This window comes from Spermophilus citellus, assembly GCF_964194105.1.
Source record: "Spermophilus citellus genome assembly, chromosome: 6".
Lineage (NCBI taxonomy): Eukaryota > Metazoa > Chordata > Mammalia > Rodentia > Sciuridae > Spermophilus > Spermophilus citellus.
In genome coordinates, this window is record NC_138187.1 from 134,521,490 (window position 1) to 134,535,772 (window position 14,283).

A 14,283-nucleotide genomic window follows, 5' to 3' on the forward strand; every position below is an offset into this window, starting at 1 on the left:
AGTTGAGGACACTGGGGCATGGAGACCTTCAGAGACATGCTCAAGGTTTGAGAGTGGTAGGGGTCTGAATTTCAATCTATGTGTACATGGATCGGGGAGGCGCCTTTGCAGCTGGTAGTGTCCTGATATTCCAGAAGCCTGACCCCAGACGGGGAATCTCTGCAACGCAAGTGATACCTTCTTCAAAGCTGCCACCAGATCCACCTCACTAGCTTTGGGACCCAGTCCAAGGAACCCTGCAGCCTGGGGTGGCTCTGCCAGGGATGGCCCAGCAGTGCTAACGGAAGATGTGGATGGGCCCAAGGATGCCATCGACGTGATTTACATCTTTACAGCTTTAATCCAATAGGCCAGAGCCCTAGCCAGCGGGGCAGCCATAGAGGAGGGCTACTACCAGCCACTGATGGAGCCTCCCATGGCCCCACCTCAGCCCAAAGTGGGCAAACCAGAGCGTCCCCACCTTTTTTGGTTGGGATCCTGGAAGCAGAGGGACTACTTGTAAGCAGGGGCTGTGACCCAGCTTGTCATTCATCTGTCTTCCTTGCCCCTGGTAAAAACAGTCCACCAATCCCAAGCCCTCCCCATTCACCCCCTCATTCATGGCTTAGAAAACTCAACTCCTGTTCCACTTCTCTGGGGCTCTGTCCTTGGTGGGGCCCAGGGTTTGGCTTGGTATGGGGCCTGGTGACTAGAAGACCTGTGCCATCCCCAGGGCTGGATGCAGGTACAGGATGGGGCATCTCCCAAAGTTGGTATCTTTGAAGGGGCAGCAGAGACATGGCTGGTTCTTCAGGCTCCTGGGTAAGAGGGCTGTGGTGGCATATAAGGGGGAGGGGCTGAAAAAACAAGAAGACAGGATGAGGGTCAGTGGGGTCATAGGAGGACAGGAAATAAACCTCCTCCCCCCCAAGGCATGAGGATCCACAGGGAAGAGCTGGTCTGGAGGTTTCCAGCTAGATGTGGAGGAAATCTGGGAGAGGGAATCCTCAGTGAGAGGCCAGGGAGGTTCTGGAGAGAGCTCAGGGGCAGGCAGAGCAAGAGCTCCAGATTGTTACTTACCAGCAGGGTTGTAGATAGGGGGCCCAGCTGGGTAGAGTGGATACTGAGGAGCAGGACCACTAGGCGGGTACATGAAGCCAGGCTGTGGGGCTGCAGGGCCAGCTTTGGGGTCCGAAGGATATGGATATACTGGCTGCACTGGGATGCCTGTCATTGGGATCTCCTGCCCTAGATGGGGGACAAGGATCAGCATTCAGAGTTCTATCTCCCAAGAGAAGCCTCTGATCCCTGCCCTGGAAACCAAGATAAGCACCCCACCTGTGGCCTTTACCTCCCAAACCCTGCTTAACAAAGGTGAGTTGGGGGCTGAGTGCATGGCGCTGCTAGTCAACCTGTATTTTGCAAGATGACTCCCTAAGCAGGTGTCAGAGACCTCATGAACTGGGGAGCACAGGCAGGGAAATACCCCACTTGGGCAATGATCAGTTAGCTGCGGGGGCTGGCATCTGTAGCGCCACCAAGGGTGTCTTCCTCAAGTCCTTCCCTCCCACACCAATCTCCCATATGGTGTCACTGTCCCCATGTCATTCAGGATTGGGCAAACATGCAGTCACATGCAACACTTAGACATGTATACCACTGTACACTGGAGCACACCCAATTAATGCTCACCACTTATAGACCATACTCTGTGCACTTACTGAGTCACTCGCCTACATAGACCCACTGTGCACTCCCCACTGTGACAGGCTGCACTTCTGTGCATAGCTGAATATTCATGTGTGTGCACAAATGTGGACACAGTCCCACATTTCCACATACCCCAGGCACATTCTAGAACTCATGAGTTTACAAGCATATTTCCAGGTTTACACGCTGCCAGGGGAATTTACACAGAAACATACACTACCACAAAATTCACTAATCCTTGACCGCTCCAGTGCCCACCATGGGACTCAGCCCAGGCTACCTCAAGTCCATTTTGCCCAATACTGTGCATACCTTCAAATGGACTCTGGAGTTGCTGGCGCCGTCGGTACAGGTAGCAACAGGAACAGAGGAAGCAGCAGATGGTGGTAGCAACCACAGCAACAAATAGGATCACAGCAGAGGCGATGCCTGCTATGGTCTTGGGACTTTAGACAAAGAACAGGCCCGCTCACTTTCCAACATTTGCAGGAGGAGGACAAGGCTCCAACTCCTGGCCAGCAAGGGGCTACAGCATGCTAAGATTTGGAGTTTCTTGTGGGATTCTGCCCAATCCTTGTGGAGCATATTTTAGGGACCTCCACTTCCCAGAAGGCAATGCTGCTTGGTTGGCTAATGTGAGGCATGCTGGGATTTGTAGTGTGCCCCTCCCCCAGGACTTTTATATCTACAACTTAATTGATTAGACTTACATGTTAAGCTGTAAAAAAGGCCATAGGATATAAGCTAGGACTGTTTTTTCCCCCCTAACTGCACTTCAGACACTCTCCTTACATCAGTTCTATATATTAGCAGCCACCTTCAAAAGGAAGTTTGAGAACCACTAATTTTGGAGCTGAGGAATAGCTCAGTGGTAGAGTGCTTTGGGCTCAAGGCTGGGTTTCAGTGGCAGAGTGCTTTAGGCTCAAGGCTGGGTTTCATCTCCAGCATCACAAAAAAGAAAACCATTAATTTGGGCAATCCCCTTATTTTATGAAAAGGAAACAATGACCCATAGAGGGCAAGTGTCTTCCCCAAATCACATGGCTGGTAAGAAGTGTACCTGGGAATCAAACCCAAGCCTCCAGCCCTTTTTTTTTTTTTTTTTTTTTTTTTAAAGAGAGAGTGAGAGAGAGAATTTTTAATATTTATATTTTAGTTCTCGGCGGACACAACATCTTTGTTGGTATGTGGTGCTGAGGATCGAACCCGGGCCGCACGCATGCCAGGCGAGCGAGCTACCGCTTGAGCCACATCCCCAGCCCCCCCTCCAGCCCTTTTGCCAGAGCTTCCACAAAGCTGCACTGCATTCTGGTGCTAACCCTGAACAGTCGCTCCGCAGGATCCAGCAGGACCAAGAAGAGGCTCCAGAAGGAACCTGAAACACTCACCCCAGCCCAAGGCTGTGATGGTCACTAACATGCCTTTCTGGAGCTCCCACATCAGGACCACCCAACTGTGTCTCCAAGCTGAAGTCCTGGTGACTCCACTGAGCTAAGAATGTGGAGGTGCACAAAGGGAGGAGGCAGGAAGCCTGTTGAGAGGATGAAGGGGATCCCGGAGAGGTGGCAGGAGCTCACCTGAAGGCCAGGCAGTGTTTCTGTTGTCTCTCGGTGATAAGCAAGGTCAGGTCCCTGCAGCAGTATCGCTGGTAGCAAGTCCCGCAGCAGAAGGTGAAGAACTCGCAGTTAAAGCCCGGATGCCAGGAGCCATTCCGGTCCAGGTACCACAGGCAGTCCTCGCTGGCCAGCGCTGCGGGCAGGGGTCGGGGCGCCGCGGGCCACCAGGCCAGTTCAACTCCGCCGTCCTTAGCCCCACGCCCCTGAGGTTTCTAGCCCTCTGGCTCCCGGTTGACTCTTGTCCCCACCTGAGGGTTCCAACTTCGGAACCCCGGAGGCCTTTCTCTAAAGCGGACCCAGGTGCCCAGGGCCAGCTGCCCAACGCCCAACTGCCCAGCGCTGTCTCCTCCCACTCGCTGGGGACCCCGCAGCATCCAGGGCGCGCAAGCTCGAGGGTCTCCCGGGCCGCGGCCCTCGGGTCGGCTCCTCCCCTGCCCCCGCCTCATCCCACCCACCCGCGCCTCGCCAGCCATGCCTTACCCAGGGGAGCCCCCAGCACCAGGAGGGCGATCGCGGCGAGCGGTGCGGCCCGGCGGAGCCCCGCGGGCGGCATTGCGGAGGTTGAGCGCAGCCAGAGCCGGGCCGCCCAGAAAAGGGACCCGAGGAGGAAAAGCCAGCCGGCGGGAGCTGCGGCGGGCCCTGCCCGCGGCCAGGCCCGGGCTCCTCTCCCACCTCCTCGGGGGCGGGCCCAGGCGCCCCGCCTGCGGTAACCCCACCCGCGCCGCTCGGCGCACAGCCCAGGCCCACCCACCAGCGACGCCCACTCAGCCCCGGCTGTAGAGTCGGGCGCCCCTCACCCTGTCCCTGGCACCGCAGTGGCTCCTCCCGTCGGAGCCACCATGGGCACAGCAGGCAGCTGGGCTCTACAGCCACGGAGGCCTGGCCTTGTCCTGGGCCCGCCCCCCGACTGGGTCCAATCATTATCCTGGAGCCTAGAAACCCTGATCCTGGTGCCACCTCCGAATGTCCAGCACATGGGCCAACCCTGGAGGGGCAGTGCCGGACCTTCCCTTGTGCGGGACGTCCTCTGCCCTAGTGTCCAGTCCGGGACGCCCTGCGGGCGGGGGAGAGGGGAAGAGTCTGGGAGCCACCCCGCCCCCGTTCTTGAACACAGGCGGTTATTGAAAGGCAGTTCAGAGAGGCTTTGTCTCCAACGGTGCCCACAAGCCTGGACACTGGCAGCTGCACTGGCTCCCTGAGATGGCCCTTCCCCCTCTGGGTGGACTGCGCTCACACCGTGGCCTCACCAGCATGAATGGAGGTCCATGGATGGGGCCTGTCAGTTAAACAGTCTTCACAGTGAAAACCCTTTTCTTCAGAGAGCAAGTCTGCAAAATCACTGCACTACCAGGAAAGTATGAGAAAGGCCACAGTTAATTACAGGTGAGGACAGTGTTCAGGGTGGGGGAAGTCAATCTCACAGCACTAGTGACTGTGCTTAGTCCTTGCAAGAGCTTCCCTGATTGGAAACTACCTATCAAACCAGGGATAACATCAAACCTACTTAATCCTCCTCAGTATGGCCCTTCCACACTTGAACATCTAGTTTATTTCATTTGATCTTTCCACAACTCCATGAGCTAAGCCTGGTTGGTAGATGTTATTATCCATTCCATTTTATAAACAGAGAAAATAGGGCTAAATAAGTGAAAAGACTTTCTCCAGGTAATACAGCCAGTAAACGATAGAGACAATATCAACACCCAAGTCTTCTAGACCAAGGTGGGTCCTTACCATCAGTAGTAAATTGTGCAGTGTTTCTCATTTTCTGGGGTGAGGGCACCAGGCAGGTCATGGAAGGCTCAGAAGAATCTGAATGAATTAGGGAAGGCAGTTGGAAGAGGAGGGCCCATCCCTGGCCTCCATAGGTGCAGGTACATCACCTGGTAGAGATGGAATAAGAGAGAACAGCTTCCTGCCCTAGGAAGCTGTCAGCAGGCCAATGGGCTGGCATGAATATGAACTTACGTAGGACACCGTTATAATTGCAGTGGCCAGGGACAAAGAGACACGTTTTTAAATTCATTGCCACTTTCACAGTGTAGCTATTGCTGTCTGTCTCCTCTTTCCTTACACCAGGAGCTCCGTGAATACAGGGACCATGTGGTTATGTTCACTTATTCTCCAGTCCTTGGCCACAGGTGCTTGGTCATTGGTTGAATGACCCTCAGATGAAAGGTGTCTCTCCTGTCCAAGGTTAACTCTGCAGGTGTGCTCCTGACCCCATTTGATGTGACTCTATAATATTCCTTCTTTGGGGGTCTTTAGTTTCTCCCTCCTTACTAGCTATTTTTCCTTAGGAAAATGAAATCTCAAGTCTTTTTGAAAAATCAAAATGAAACCCCATGCTTCCTGAAACTCACCCCTAACTACCACTTTTCTGCTTTTCTCCTTTTTCTCTCCAACTGGTTTTCCCCCAGATTGGATGGTACTGGTTGACACTCCAGCTCATAACAACCTCTAGCTTTCACCAACATTGTCAGTGACTTTCTAGCTGCAAAATTCTAGAGAATATAATTAAAAAGAACAAGTAATTCTTTTTTTTTAATTGTAGGGGAAAAATTCAGTCCGTGAACTCATCCCATTGTACAGGCGAGGAAACTGAATTGGAAGAAGTTAATTCTCCCAGCTCACACTGCTGTTAGACTTTCTGACTTCAAAGCTCAGGCCCTTGGGCTCCACAACCTGTCCTACTTTATTCAAGTCTCAAATGCTTAGGGTTGTGTATTTCTGAGCACGTACTCCAGGAAACTTCAATGCCCATCCTTATCCCTAGTAGGATGGGGTGAGAGGGTAGCCAGAATGTCTGGAATTGGGGAAACCAGGAGGAGGAGAAGGGCTGGGATCATACCTGTGATCCAATTTGGGCTGGCCTGGGGCTGTGCTCTGAGTGCTCTACCAAGTCACACCTCTCCTGGGTTGCATGACCAGTTCTGGGTCCCCCATCTCCTTCCATGCTTCTCCTCATGGAGCCTGAGATCCAGCCTAAACTTTGCTGAGCTCTTCCTGACCATCCTTGGCCCGGGACCCTGGGGCCTCCATCCCTGAGGCTTCTGCCTCACCCTCCTATCTGGCCAGGGAGGCTCTTGTCCCACTTCTGTCTGGCTGTATGTGGTTTGCACTGAGCTGCTCTGAGATAAGGAAATTCCCCTCCTCTGCTAATTCCTGCCTCTAGTCAGTTTGTGCTCTCTCCAGAAGAGCAACCAGGCTACCTTTCTTCTCCTCCTGGCTTGGCCTCTGGCAATCCAACCTTTCAGACAGGTGATACACATTTCTTCCTGCCATAGAACCCTTGGGTCCTTCTGTTTAATTTAATCTGTCACAACCTCCCTAACAGACTTGGATATAGTCTCTTTTGAGTACACAGCTGGGAGAGTCCCAGGAACTTGGTCAAGGTTTATGGCTGGGGCTGGGGTTGTGGCTCAGCGGTAGAGCACTCGCCTAGCCCTGTGCAAGGCCCTGGGTTCAATCCTCAGCACCGCAAATAAATAAAGATCTTATGGCTGAGTTGGGGACTGAAGGTCTTCAGGCTTCCACTGCTCCAGAATAAACATTTCTCCTTAATCAGAACATTTTTTTCTGGTGTCTAATCTTTTTTATTTGTAGTTGGACACAATACCTTTATTTTGTTTATTTTTATGTGGTACTGAGGATCGAATCCAGGGCCTCACACATGCTAGGTGAGCGCTCAACCGCTGAGCCATAATCCTTGCCCTGGTATCTAATCTTTCTTGCTATAAACTACTGGGTTTCTTGTGTTTGTCCTCTTGGTGGGAAGGACAGTGGCGGTCAGTCCCTGCCACCCAGCTACTGGTAAGAGGGGCCACTCTTTCCCCAGGAGTTTTTACCATGCCTTTGTAGGAGTGCCTCTCTGTATGCCAACTCTGGCTTTTTTGCAGCATGCTTAGCACAGTTTGGGCAGAACTAAGGCAGCAAGACAGAAGGGGGTGGCCAGGCTGGCTTGGGTGGTATGTGTGAACAGCCCCCTTCTCAGGCACACCCTGGTGGCTGTGGGAGCAGCAGTCCTAGGCAGCCAGAGGCTGGCCTCAGGAGTCTGGCTCAGGTGGTGGGGCGGATGGGGAAGGCCAGGTTATCTTTAAATGGTACTTTACTCAGCCTGTAGCTCTGCCAGCTGGGCAGGGTGGGGGCAGACAAATGTTATTTTGGGATTGGAGGATAAGAGAGGAAGAAGGCTGTTTACAGCTCTCCTGTCTGTCCCTACTCCCTCTCCTGGGAAGTGTGTGTGTGTGGGGGCTCTAGGTCTCAATGCTCCAGCTGACCCTTTTACCCTAGAGCCTCTGTTTTTATGTGGTACTGTTTTAGGTGAGAACTGTTGAAATTTGCAGAGGCCCAGGGTCTGTCTTTATCAGACCAGCTCTATAAAGACAGGCTTCCATGGTGAGAATTCTATTAGACATGAGATTAGACTAATAGCTAAAATTACTACTTACTATGAGGCAATACTACAAAGTATTTTGTATTGTAGTGACTTTATTTAATCTTCACAATCACTCCATAAAACAGATATTAATATTATACCTGTTTTGTGGATTAGGAAGTGGAGACAGAAAATTTAAATACTCCCCAAATCACCTAGCTGGTAAATGACAAAGCCAGGATTGAAACCCAGTCCAGCTATAGAGCCCAAGCTCTGAACCACTACAGGTGAGTCCTGCTTTGCCACTTCCTGGCTCTGCAAGTTTGGTCAAACCACTCAACCCCTCTGGTCTTGGTCTCCTCATATGGAAATAAACTATTTCAACTGAATCTTCTAGAATCCCCAAATCAGAGTTAACAGAAGCTCTGGCCCATTTTCTCTCCCCCTGCTCAATGGAAAAGAGCTTATTCAAGGTCACGTAGCAGGGCACTGGCAACTGGCCTGGCTTCTGTGCTCTTGCTAGTGAAACTCTTTGTCAGGAATGAGGAAGGGACAGATACGAGATCAGGTGTGACTTTGCAATCACAGTCAAGTGTGGAAGAAATAATTATTTTTTGACATACATCAGACTGATTCTATATCCTGTTACTACTAAGGACGAAAAATCTAGACAAACCCTCTAACTTAATTTGCTTAGTTGATTTTAAAATCACTCATTTTGGAGGACACACAGGTGGGCAATACAGAGTTTTCCACTAGCTTTGCTGTAGATGACACTCCTCTGCGTGTGAGTTTTGATAATGGTTGTCCAGGTTATGCTTCGTGTATCTGAAGGTTTTTGCTTCACTAGGGCCTGCAGAGGTCCAAAGTAACTGGGAATGGGATGAAAATGCTGGACATCTCTGTCTGCATGTTGTATCTGTCTCTTTGTTTTGCCTTAACCTTGGGTCAGATTCTATTCAGTTCTGCATGTAGACATATTCATCACTTGAGAAATGTTTTATCCAAAACTGTAACACAGGGTTAATTTGACCTAGGCCTGCCTGGACTTTTCTGCTTCAAGGCCAAAGACACCAGCTGCTATCATGGGAAAGATCACACCATGAATGGAATGAAAAAAAGTGGCATCTGAGTTCCTAGAACTCCTCCTCCTCCCAGAAAAGACATGAATATTCCTCCCCTTTATTAGCCCAGTCCTCTCCCTCATTATTCCTATCCTATATTGTAACCCTCAACCCTCTTGGAGTTGAGAAACCGATTTGTGAGCAGTTTTCCCTCTTCTTCATTCCCTCATAAAACTCTTCTTTGACCACTGAATCAAGCCTTTCCTTCTCTGACATTCATCTCTTGGACACTGGTTTTTCCATGAGATGAACCTCTGAACCTGGACTTGGTAACACCACCTGTTGGGGAATTCAGTCTATTGTTACTATCATTTGCTCTCCCTTCCAGGATCCTGAGGAGGTCCTGGGGACCACCAAAATATAAAATACTGATCTGTCAAGGCCTCAGTCACACTGGTTCTGCTCATCAGCCTGCAGGCCCAGGGACAGGGGCCTTTTCAGGGACTGCTGCAGCCTTCTTCCCAGTTTCCTCATCCCCAGATGTTCTGCCAGTATCAGAGCGGGGTCCTCACTGCTCATAAGCCTCATAGATTTGCTCCCTTTGGTTTTCTCTCCCCATTTTCTTCCAGGTGCCTAAGCCCAATCTGAGTTCACAGGAGCTCTCACCAAGGGTCCAGAGTGTGGCTACCCTCATATTGTGCTGCTTGCTACCCTGAAAAAACAGCTAAAGCAAGGAACTGAAGAACTCACATGCTCTTGGAGTGAGTAGAGGGGAAAAAGCCCAGTGAAAGCAAATTAATACAATTATGTTTTATGTCACCAGATAACCACAGAAAAACGGTTTGAAAGGCGGGAGCTGGGGCTTCCACATTACTGTCCTGTTCCCTATGCAGCGCTGCAGTCCCTTCCTCAGAGTCAGCCTCCCAAAGGCTCACCAAGACCCTGATTTAGCAGCAATAGCAGCTGTGAAGCTGAACTGAGTCAGTCAAATTCAGCCAGAAAGTCTGAGTCAATGCAGCTCCTAGGACTGGGGGTGGAGGGTAGTAGGAGGGGATAACTTCTCACCATTTCAGTGCTTTTTCATCAAGTCAGCTTTAATTCTAACTATAATCCAGTGAGGTAGGTATTAATTCTTCATTTTACAGATGAAGACACCAAGGCTTGGAGGGGATATCACCTGCTTCCATTCCCAGATACGTAATCATGCCAAGTTAAAACAACTCAAGCCTTGAAGGGACATCTTGGACCTTCTGCTCAGGCCTCATTGTTTTTCTTCCCACAATGATTTGCTACAAAATCACATATTCCACATACAGTCATGAGACCTTTTAAATTTTACAATTTTAGGAAACTAGCACTAATGCCCTCCTTTTCTTACCTCATCAAAAAAGTAAAAAATATTGAAGCGTGAAAGATGGTTGATGTTGACCTGTACCATTTGTCAGAAAAAAGGAAAACAGGTCACAAAATTTGGAATTTTATTAACAATTACTTTTGGCTGCTTTGCTACTAGAATCCTGGCAAAGAATTGAGACCTAGTCTAAATCCCTGTGAGAATTAGAGCTTTTTCCATGAGATATAACAGCTCTCTCAATGTCCAGCCTCTGGTTGGGTACTTCCATGGATGGGGAGGAAATGTATTTTAAGACTGCAAGGCAACTCACTCCACAGTTGCCAGGTTTAAAACACTCTCCCTTATCAGTAAATAAGCTCCACTGATTCTCCTTTCTATCATTTCACTAATCCATTCCTTTCACTCCAGCTCTCTAGATACAGGCTCTGGGTTCTCCCATCTGGAGCTGCTTCCAGACTCCGTTCCTACCTCCCATCTCCCTCCTCTTCAACTCAGGGTTCTAAATCATCCTTCTGGTCATGTTTGGAATGACACCAAAAACACCTATCACTTTTTCACCATCTGCCTCTCACTTGTCTTTCCAGTTTTACTTCTGGACAAGACCCCCATGAAACATATTTCTTATATATTTTATGCTGTCCTATTGTGGTGCTGAGACTAGAATCCAGAGCCTTACACATGCTAGGCGAGTACTCCACCCTGTCATTCCAAAATGGGTTAACCTGTAGTTTGGTTAGTTGGTCTTCAGCCACCAACTTCTTTATCTTCCTAATTCTCTGACTTTCCTATGTCCAAGTTTTCTTTCTTTTTTTTTAAATTAGTTGTAGATGGACATAATACCTTTATTTTTTATTTTTACATGGTTCCGGGAATCGAACCCAGTGCCTCACGCATGCTAGGCAAATGCCGTACCACTGAGCCACAACCCCGCCCCAAGGTTTTTTTTTGAATCCAGAGTCTGGCACAAGTGAGGTAAGAGCTCTGCCGGTTACACCCCCAGCCCTGTCCAGGTGATTTTATCTAGTTAACAAAACTAAAGGTTGCAAGACATCCCTTGCTCTTTAGCTCACAATGAACATCTATTAATGAAACTCACTGATTACTTTTTCATCACTGTTATTTATCTGCTTTTGAATTATTGGCTGTAGGTCATACTTCCCAATGACTAACTGCTGCTTTGTCAGACTTATGTTTTTCAGTCTTTTAGTGTTTTCATTTTCCCTTCTGTTTCCACCAACAGCTCAACCAACTCCTAGGAACCCCTTAGTGTTCTAGCTGCTGCTTTCCAGGCAGGAATCTGAGGCTTTTATTACTTTTAGTAATAAAAGAGTAATAAAATTATCCTTGATCTTCAGTTCCTCCTAACCAGGTAGTCCAGCCCTTTTCAGATTGAAAGCTAGCTCTGGCCAAAAGGCAGGATATAAAATAGGAGGTTAGAGTTCAGCTTCCTGTCACACCACTGGCCTCCAACAGAAATTATTCTTGCTGGCACTAAACAGACTTTCCAAACTCTCTCTTTAACAGATTGGGAATATCTCTGTCCTTGTTGTAAAGATTAAATGATCTGGAAACACAAGGAAGTACCTGCACAAGGGGTTAAAAACCATCTACTCTCAACCAAAGCTGTCTGTTGGTGAGGGCTCCCTGCCAAGTGACACTAGTGCTCTTTTCTCAGAACTCATTTTCCTAAGTTTAGCCATTGCCCCCCCCCCCCCCAATCAGCCTAAGAACAGAAAGAGGGGCCCTTGCCAAGGCAGTTATTATCACTTTTGGCAATAGACATAGATTATTATTATTTTGGTACTGAGGATTGAATTCAGGGCGTTTTACCATTGAATTATAACCCCAGCCCTTTTTGAAACTGGGTCTTGCTGAAGCTTCTCTCAAACTTGTGACCCTTCTACCTCAGCCTTATGAGCTGCTGGGATTATAGAAGTATGCTACCATGCATGGCTAATTTTTTATATCATCAGGTTCAGAAGGGGTCTATCACTCTCAGTCTGTGTTGGAGCCCCAAGCCTCTCAAACCCAACAGTTCAATATGCTGGCATGAGACCATTTTTTGGTGCCCAAATCAACAATCAACTTTGTCTTCCACCAAATCTAGATCTACCTTGATATCAGCCACAGAGTGAGTCTCCTAGGATCACACTGATGTTTTCTAGACACCATTGGCCAGACTTGCCATTGTTTTCCATTATCAGTGACTCCCCCAACTCTATAGAGGGAGCAGCAGCAGGGACAGAATATTAGCCTCAGAATCTGGTTGGCAGCAGACAACTGTGAACACACGCCCTCAGGCTTTTCAAATATAGAAACTTAACTAAAATACTTTCCAACTCATGGACGCTGAACACTAGGGACATCTAGTGGCATGAAGTCATTACCAGCCACAATATCCTTAGGCTTCCACGAAAGTCCTATGGAGTAAATGCCCTACAATGGGGCTCTCCCCTTTAAGAATGGAGATGCAAACTCATTTTATATATTATTTCCTTATGACAACATCACCCTAAAGAAATATTGTGGCTTCTAAAAACGGGGCACCCAGATGCAGGCACTATCAAAAAGCAGGTGAATATTGGGCTTTACTCCCCTTCCCTTAATTTTTTTTCATCTTCATTTACTCTCTGAACCCATAACCCACTAAAGCCCAATTAAGGCATTGTTAAGGCATTGACCTTAAAAGTTTTTTTTTGGTGATGCTGGGAATGGAACCCAGGGCCTCGGGCAATTGCTGTACCACTGAGCTACATCCCAAGCCCTTTTTAACATCTGATTAAATAAGCCAGTTCTCTAAGAATTATTTTAAATTTAAGTTTGACAAACAGACTAGAATGTCTAAATAGGCTCCATGCAACCCTTTTTCCTCCTCTATTTTACTTCTTTCTAAAGGGAATAGAAGGCAGAGGTGCTGAGATACCTTATACCATGCAGACTAAGTTCATTTGTAAAGATTACTTTACTGTCCTAGAAAAATACACGTTGCAAATTTGAGGGCTACAACTTAACCATTTTAAAGGATTCCTGAGGGACAGGGATAACCTTTGAATATCATACTCTGTGGTAATGTGTGGTAGAGGCATATTAAATATAGTGGGGTCAGGTGGATTTTTTAAAAATCCTTTTTTTCTAGTTTTTTTTTTTTTTTTTTTCTAAAAAAGGAAAAACAAATTGCCATCTGGCTTATTTTGTGTGTGCATGTATATATAGGAACAGGTTTGGGGAGGGGTTGTGTCATGCAAGGAAGCAAAAACAAGATGATGACTTCCTTCAACAGAGGAGCCTCAGTGTTGCAGGAAGAAAGCAGGGAGGGAGACTGCTGGAAAGGGTGTAGATGTAGGTGCTCCTGCTTGTGCCTGCTGAGAACCAGGAGCATCAGTGGTCGAAGGCAGAGAGCTTAGTGATCTCTCAAGAGTATTCCTATTTGAACACATCAGATGTCCTATGAAAGTAGACAGGTCTGTTTCAGAATATAAATGGTAGTGACTTCCTGTGCTCCTGAGGTGGGGTAAAATAATCCATGAACACATAATCCTTCTGGGCACAAATGTTTCTGGACTGGCCAGCAGAGGACACTAGGAACAGAGGTGAGGGCAGAGTTAGGGAGAAAAATGTTCCAGATATGGGGTATCTTCATGGGAACTTTGAGAAATGTCCCTTGTTCCACTATTCCTAGGTGATGGCACTGGTGAACTTGGTCAGAGTCATTATGAGTGTCACTCTGCAGAGGCCAAGGATCAAGGGTCAGGAAACCACTCTAGGTTGAGAAGAAAGTGCATCTCAAGGCCAGTGAGTACTGCAAAATTATTTGTGCCTGGGCCAAACAAAAAGCAAATGTGGAAAGGCCATTTTTAGATACCGATGGTCTGTAGAATCCGTCTCTCGTTGTCATTAAGGTGGCCTGAGAACATTATGTAGCATGGCTGCTGAGCAAACTGGCAAAGGAAGTCTGTGAGATATGCCTGGAGGGAAGAATAAGAGTGGTGTTACTGAGGGACCCCAGGGTCACTCACCTACAGCAATGTAAGAACCACCACCAAGTGGGACAATGAGCGGCTGACTTTTTATATTCTTGGATCTAGTTTAGATACTGCCCAGGGACAAAATTCCATAGGGAACCAAAATATTTCCATGGCTATGATCTTATGTTTCACCCCAAGGACCTTCACAACATAGACT

The 14,283-nt window shown here is 48.2% G+C and overlaps 2 protein-coding genes and 1 long non-coding RNA gene across 6 annotated transcripts in view; 1 reads left to right on the top strand and 2 right to left on the bottom strand.

Annotated features, from left to right (window-relative positions):
- Nucleotides 1–320: 320 nt before the first annotated feature.
- Nucleotides 321–4,253, bottom strand: SHISA4 (shisa family member 4). Of its 2 annotated transcripts, none has more exons than XM_081298664.1 (5): nucleotides 4,103–4,253; nucleotides 3,267–3,438; nucleotides 2,002–2,135; nucleotides 1,060–1,227; nucleotides 321–836 (listed from the first exon to the last, which is right to left on the bottom strand). In XM_081298664.1, the coding sequence occupies exons 1-5, from the start codon at nucleotides 4,224–4,226 to the stop codon at nucleotides 790–792; spliced, it is 645 nt and encodes a 214-aa protein (XP_081154790.1). In that variant the 5' UTR covers nucleotides 4,227–4,253; the 3' UTR covers nucleotides 321–789. The 2 variants fall into 2 exon arrangements, with proteins under 2 accessions (XP_081154790.1, XP_081154791.1); XM_081298665.1 differs by having other exon boundaries at nucleotides 3,786–4,107.
- A 137-nt stretch (nucleotides 4,254–4,390) lies between these two features.
- LOC308651521 lies at nucleotides 4,391–9,438 on the top strand. Its single transcript, XR_014022574.1, has 2 exons — nucleotides 4,391–4,688; nucleotides 5,860–9,438. It is a non-coding gene; the product is annotated as an uncharacterized lncRNA (long non-coding RNA).
- Nucleotides 9,439–10,212: 774 nt separating this feature from the next.
- The window catches only part of IPO9 (importin 9), a 52,256-nt gene continuing 48,185 nt past the window's right edge, over nucleotides 10,213–14,283 (bottom strand). For all 3 annotated transcript variants that reach the window (XM_081298660.1, XM_081298659.1, XM_081298661.1), the window contains exon 24: nucleotides 10,213–14,066. In XM_081298660.1, coding sequence (XP_081154786.1) covers nucleotides 13,956–14,066 — 111 coding nt within the window. In that variant the 3' untranslated portion in view covers nucleotides 10,213–13,955. The remainder of the gene's footprint in view (nucleotides 14,067–14,283) is intronic.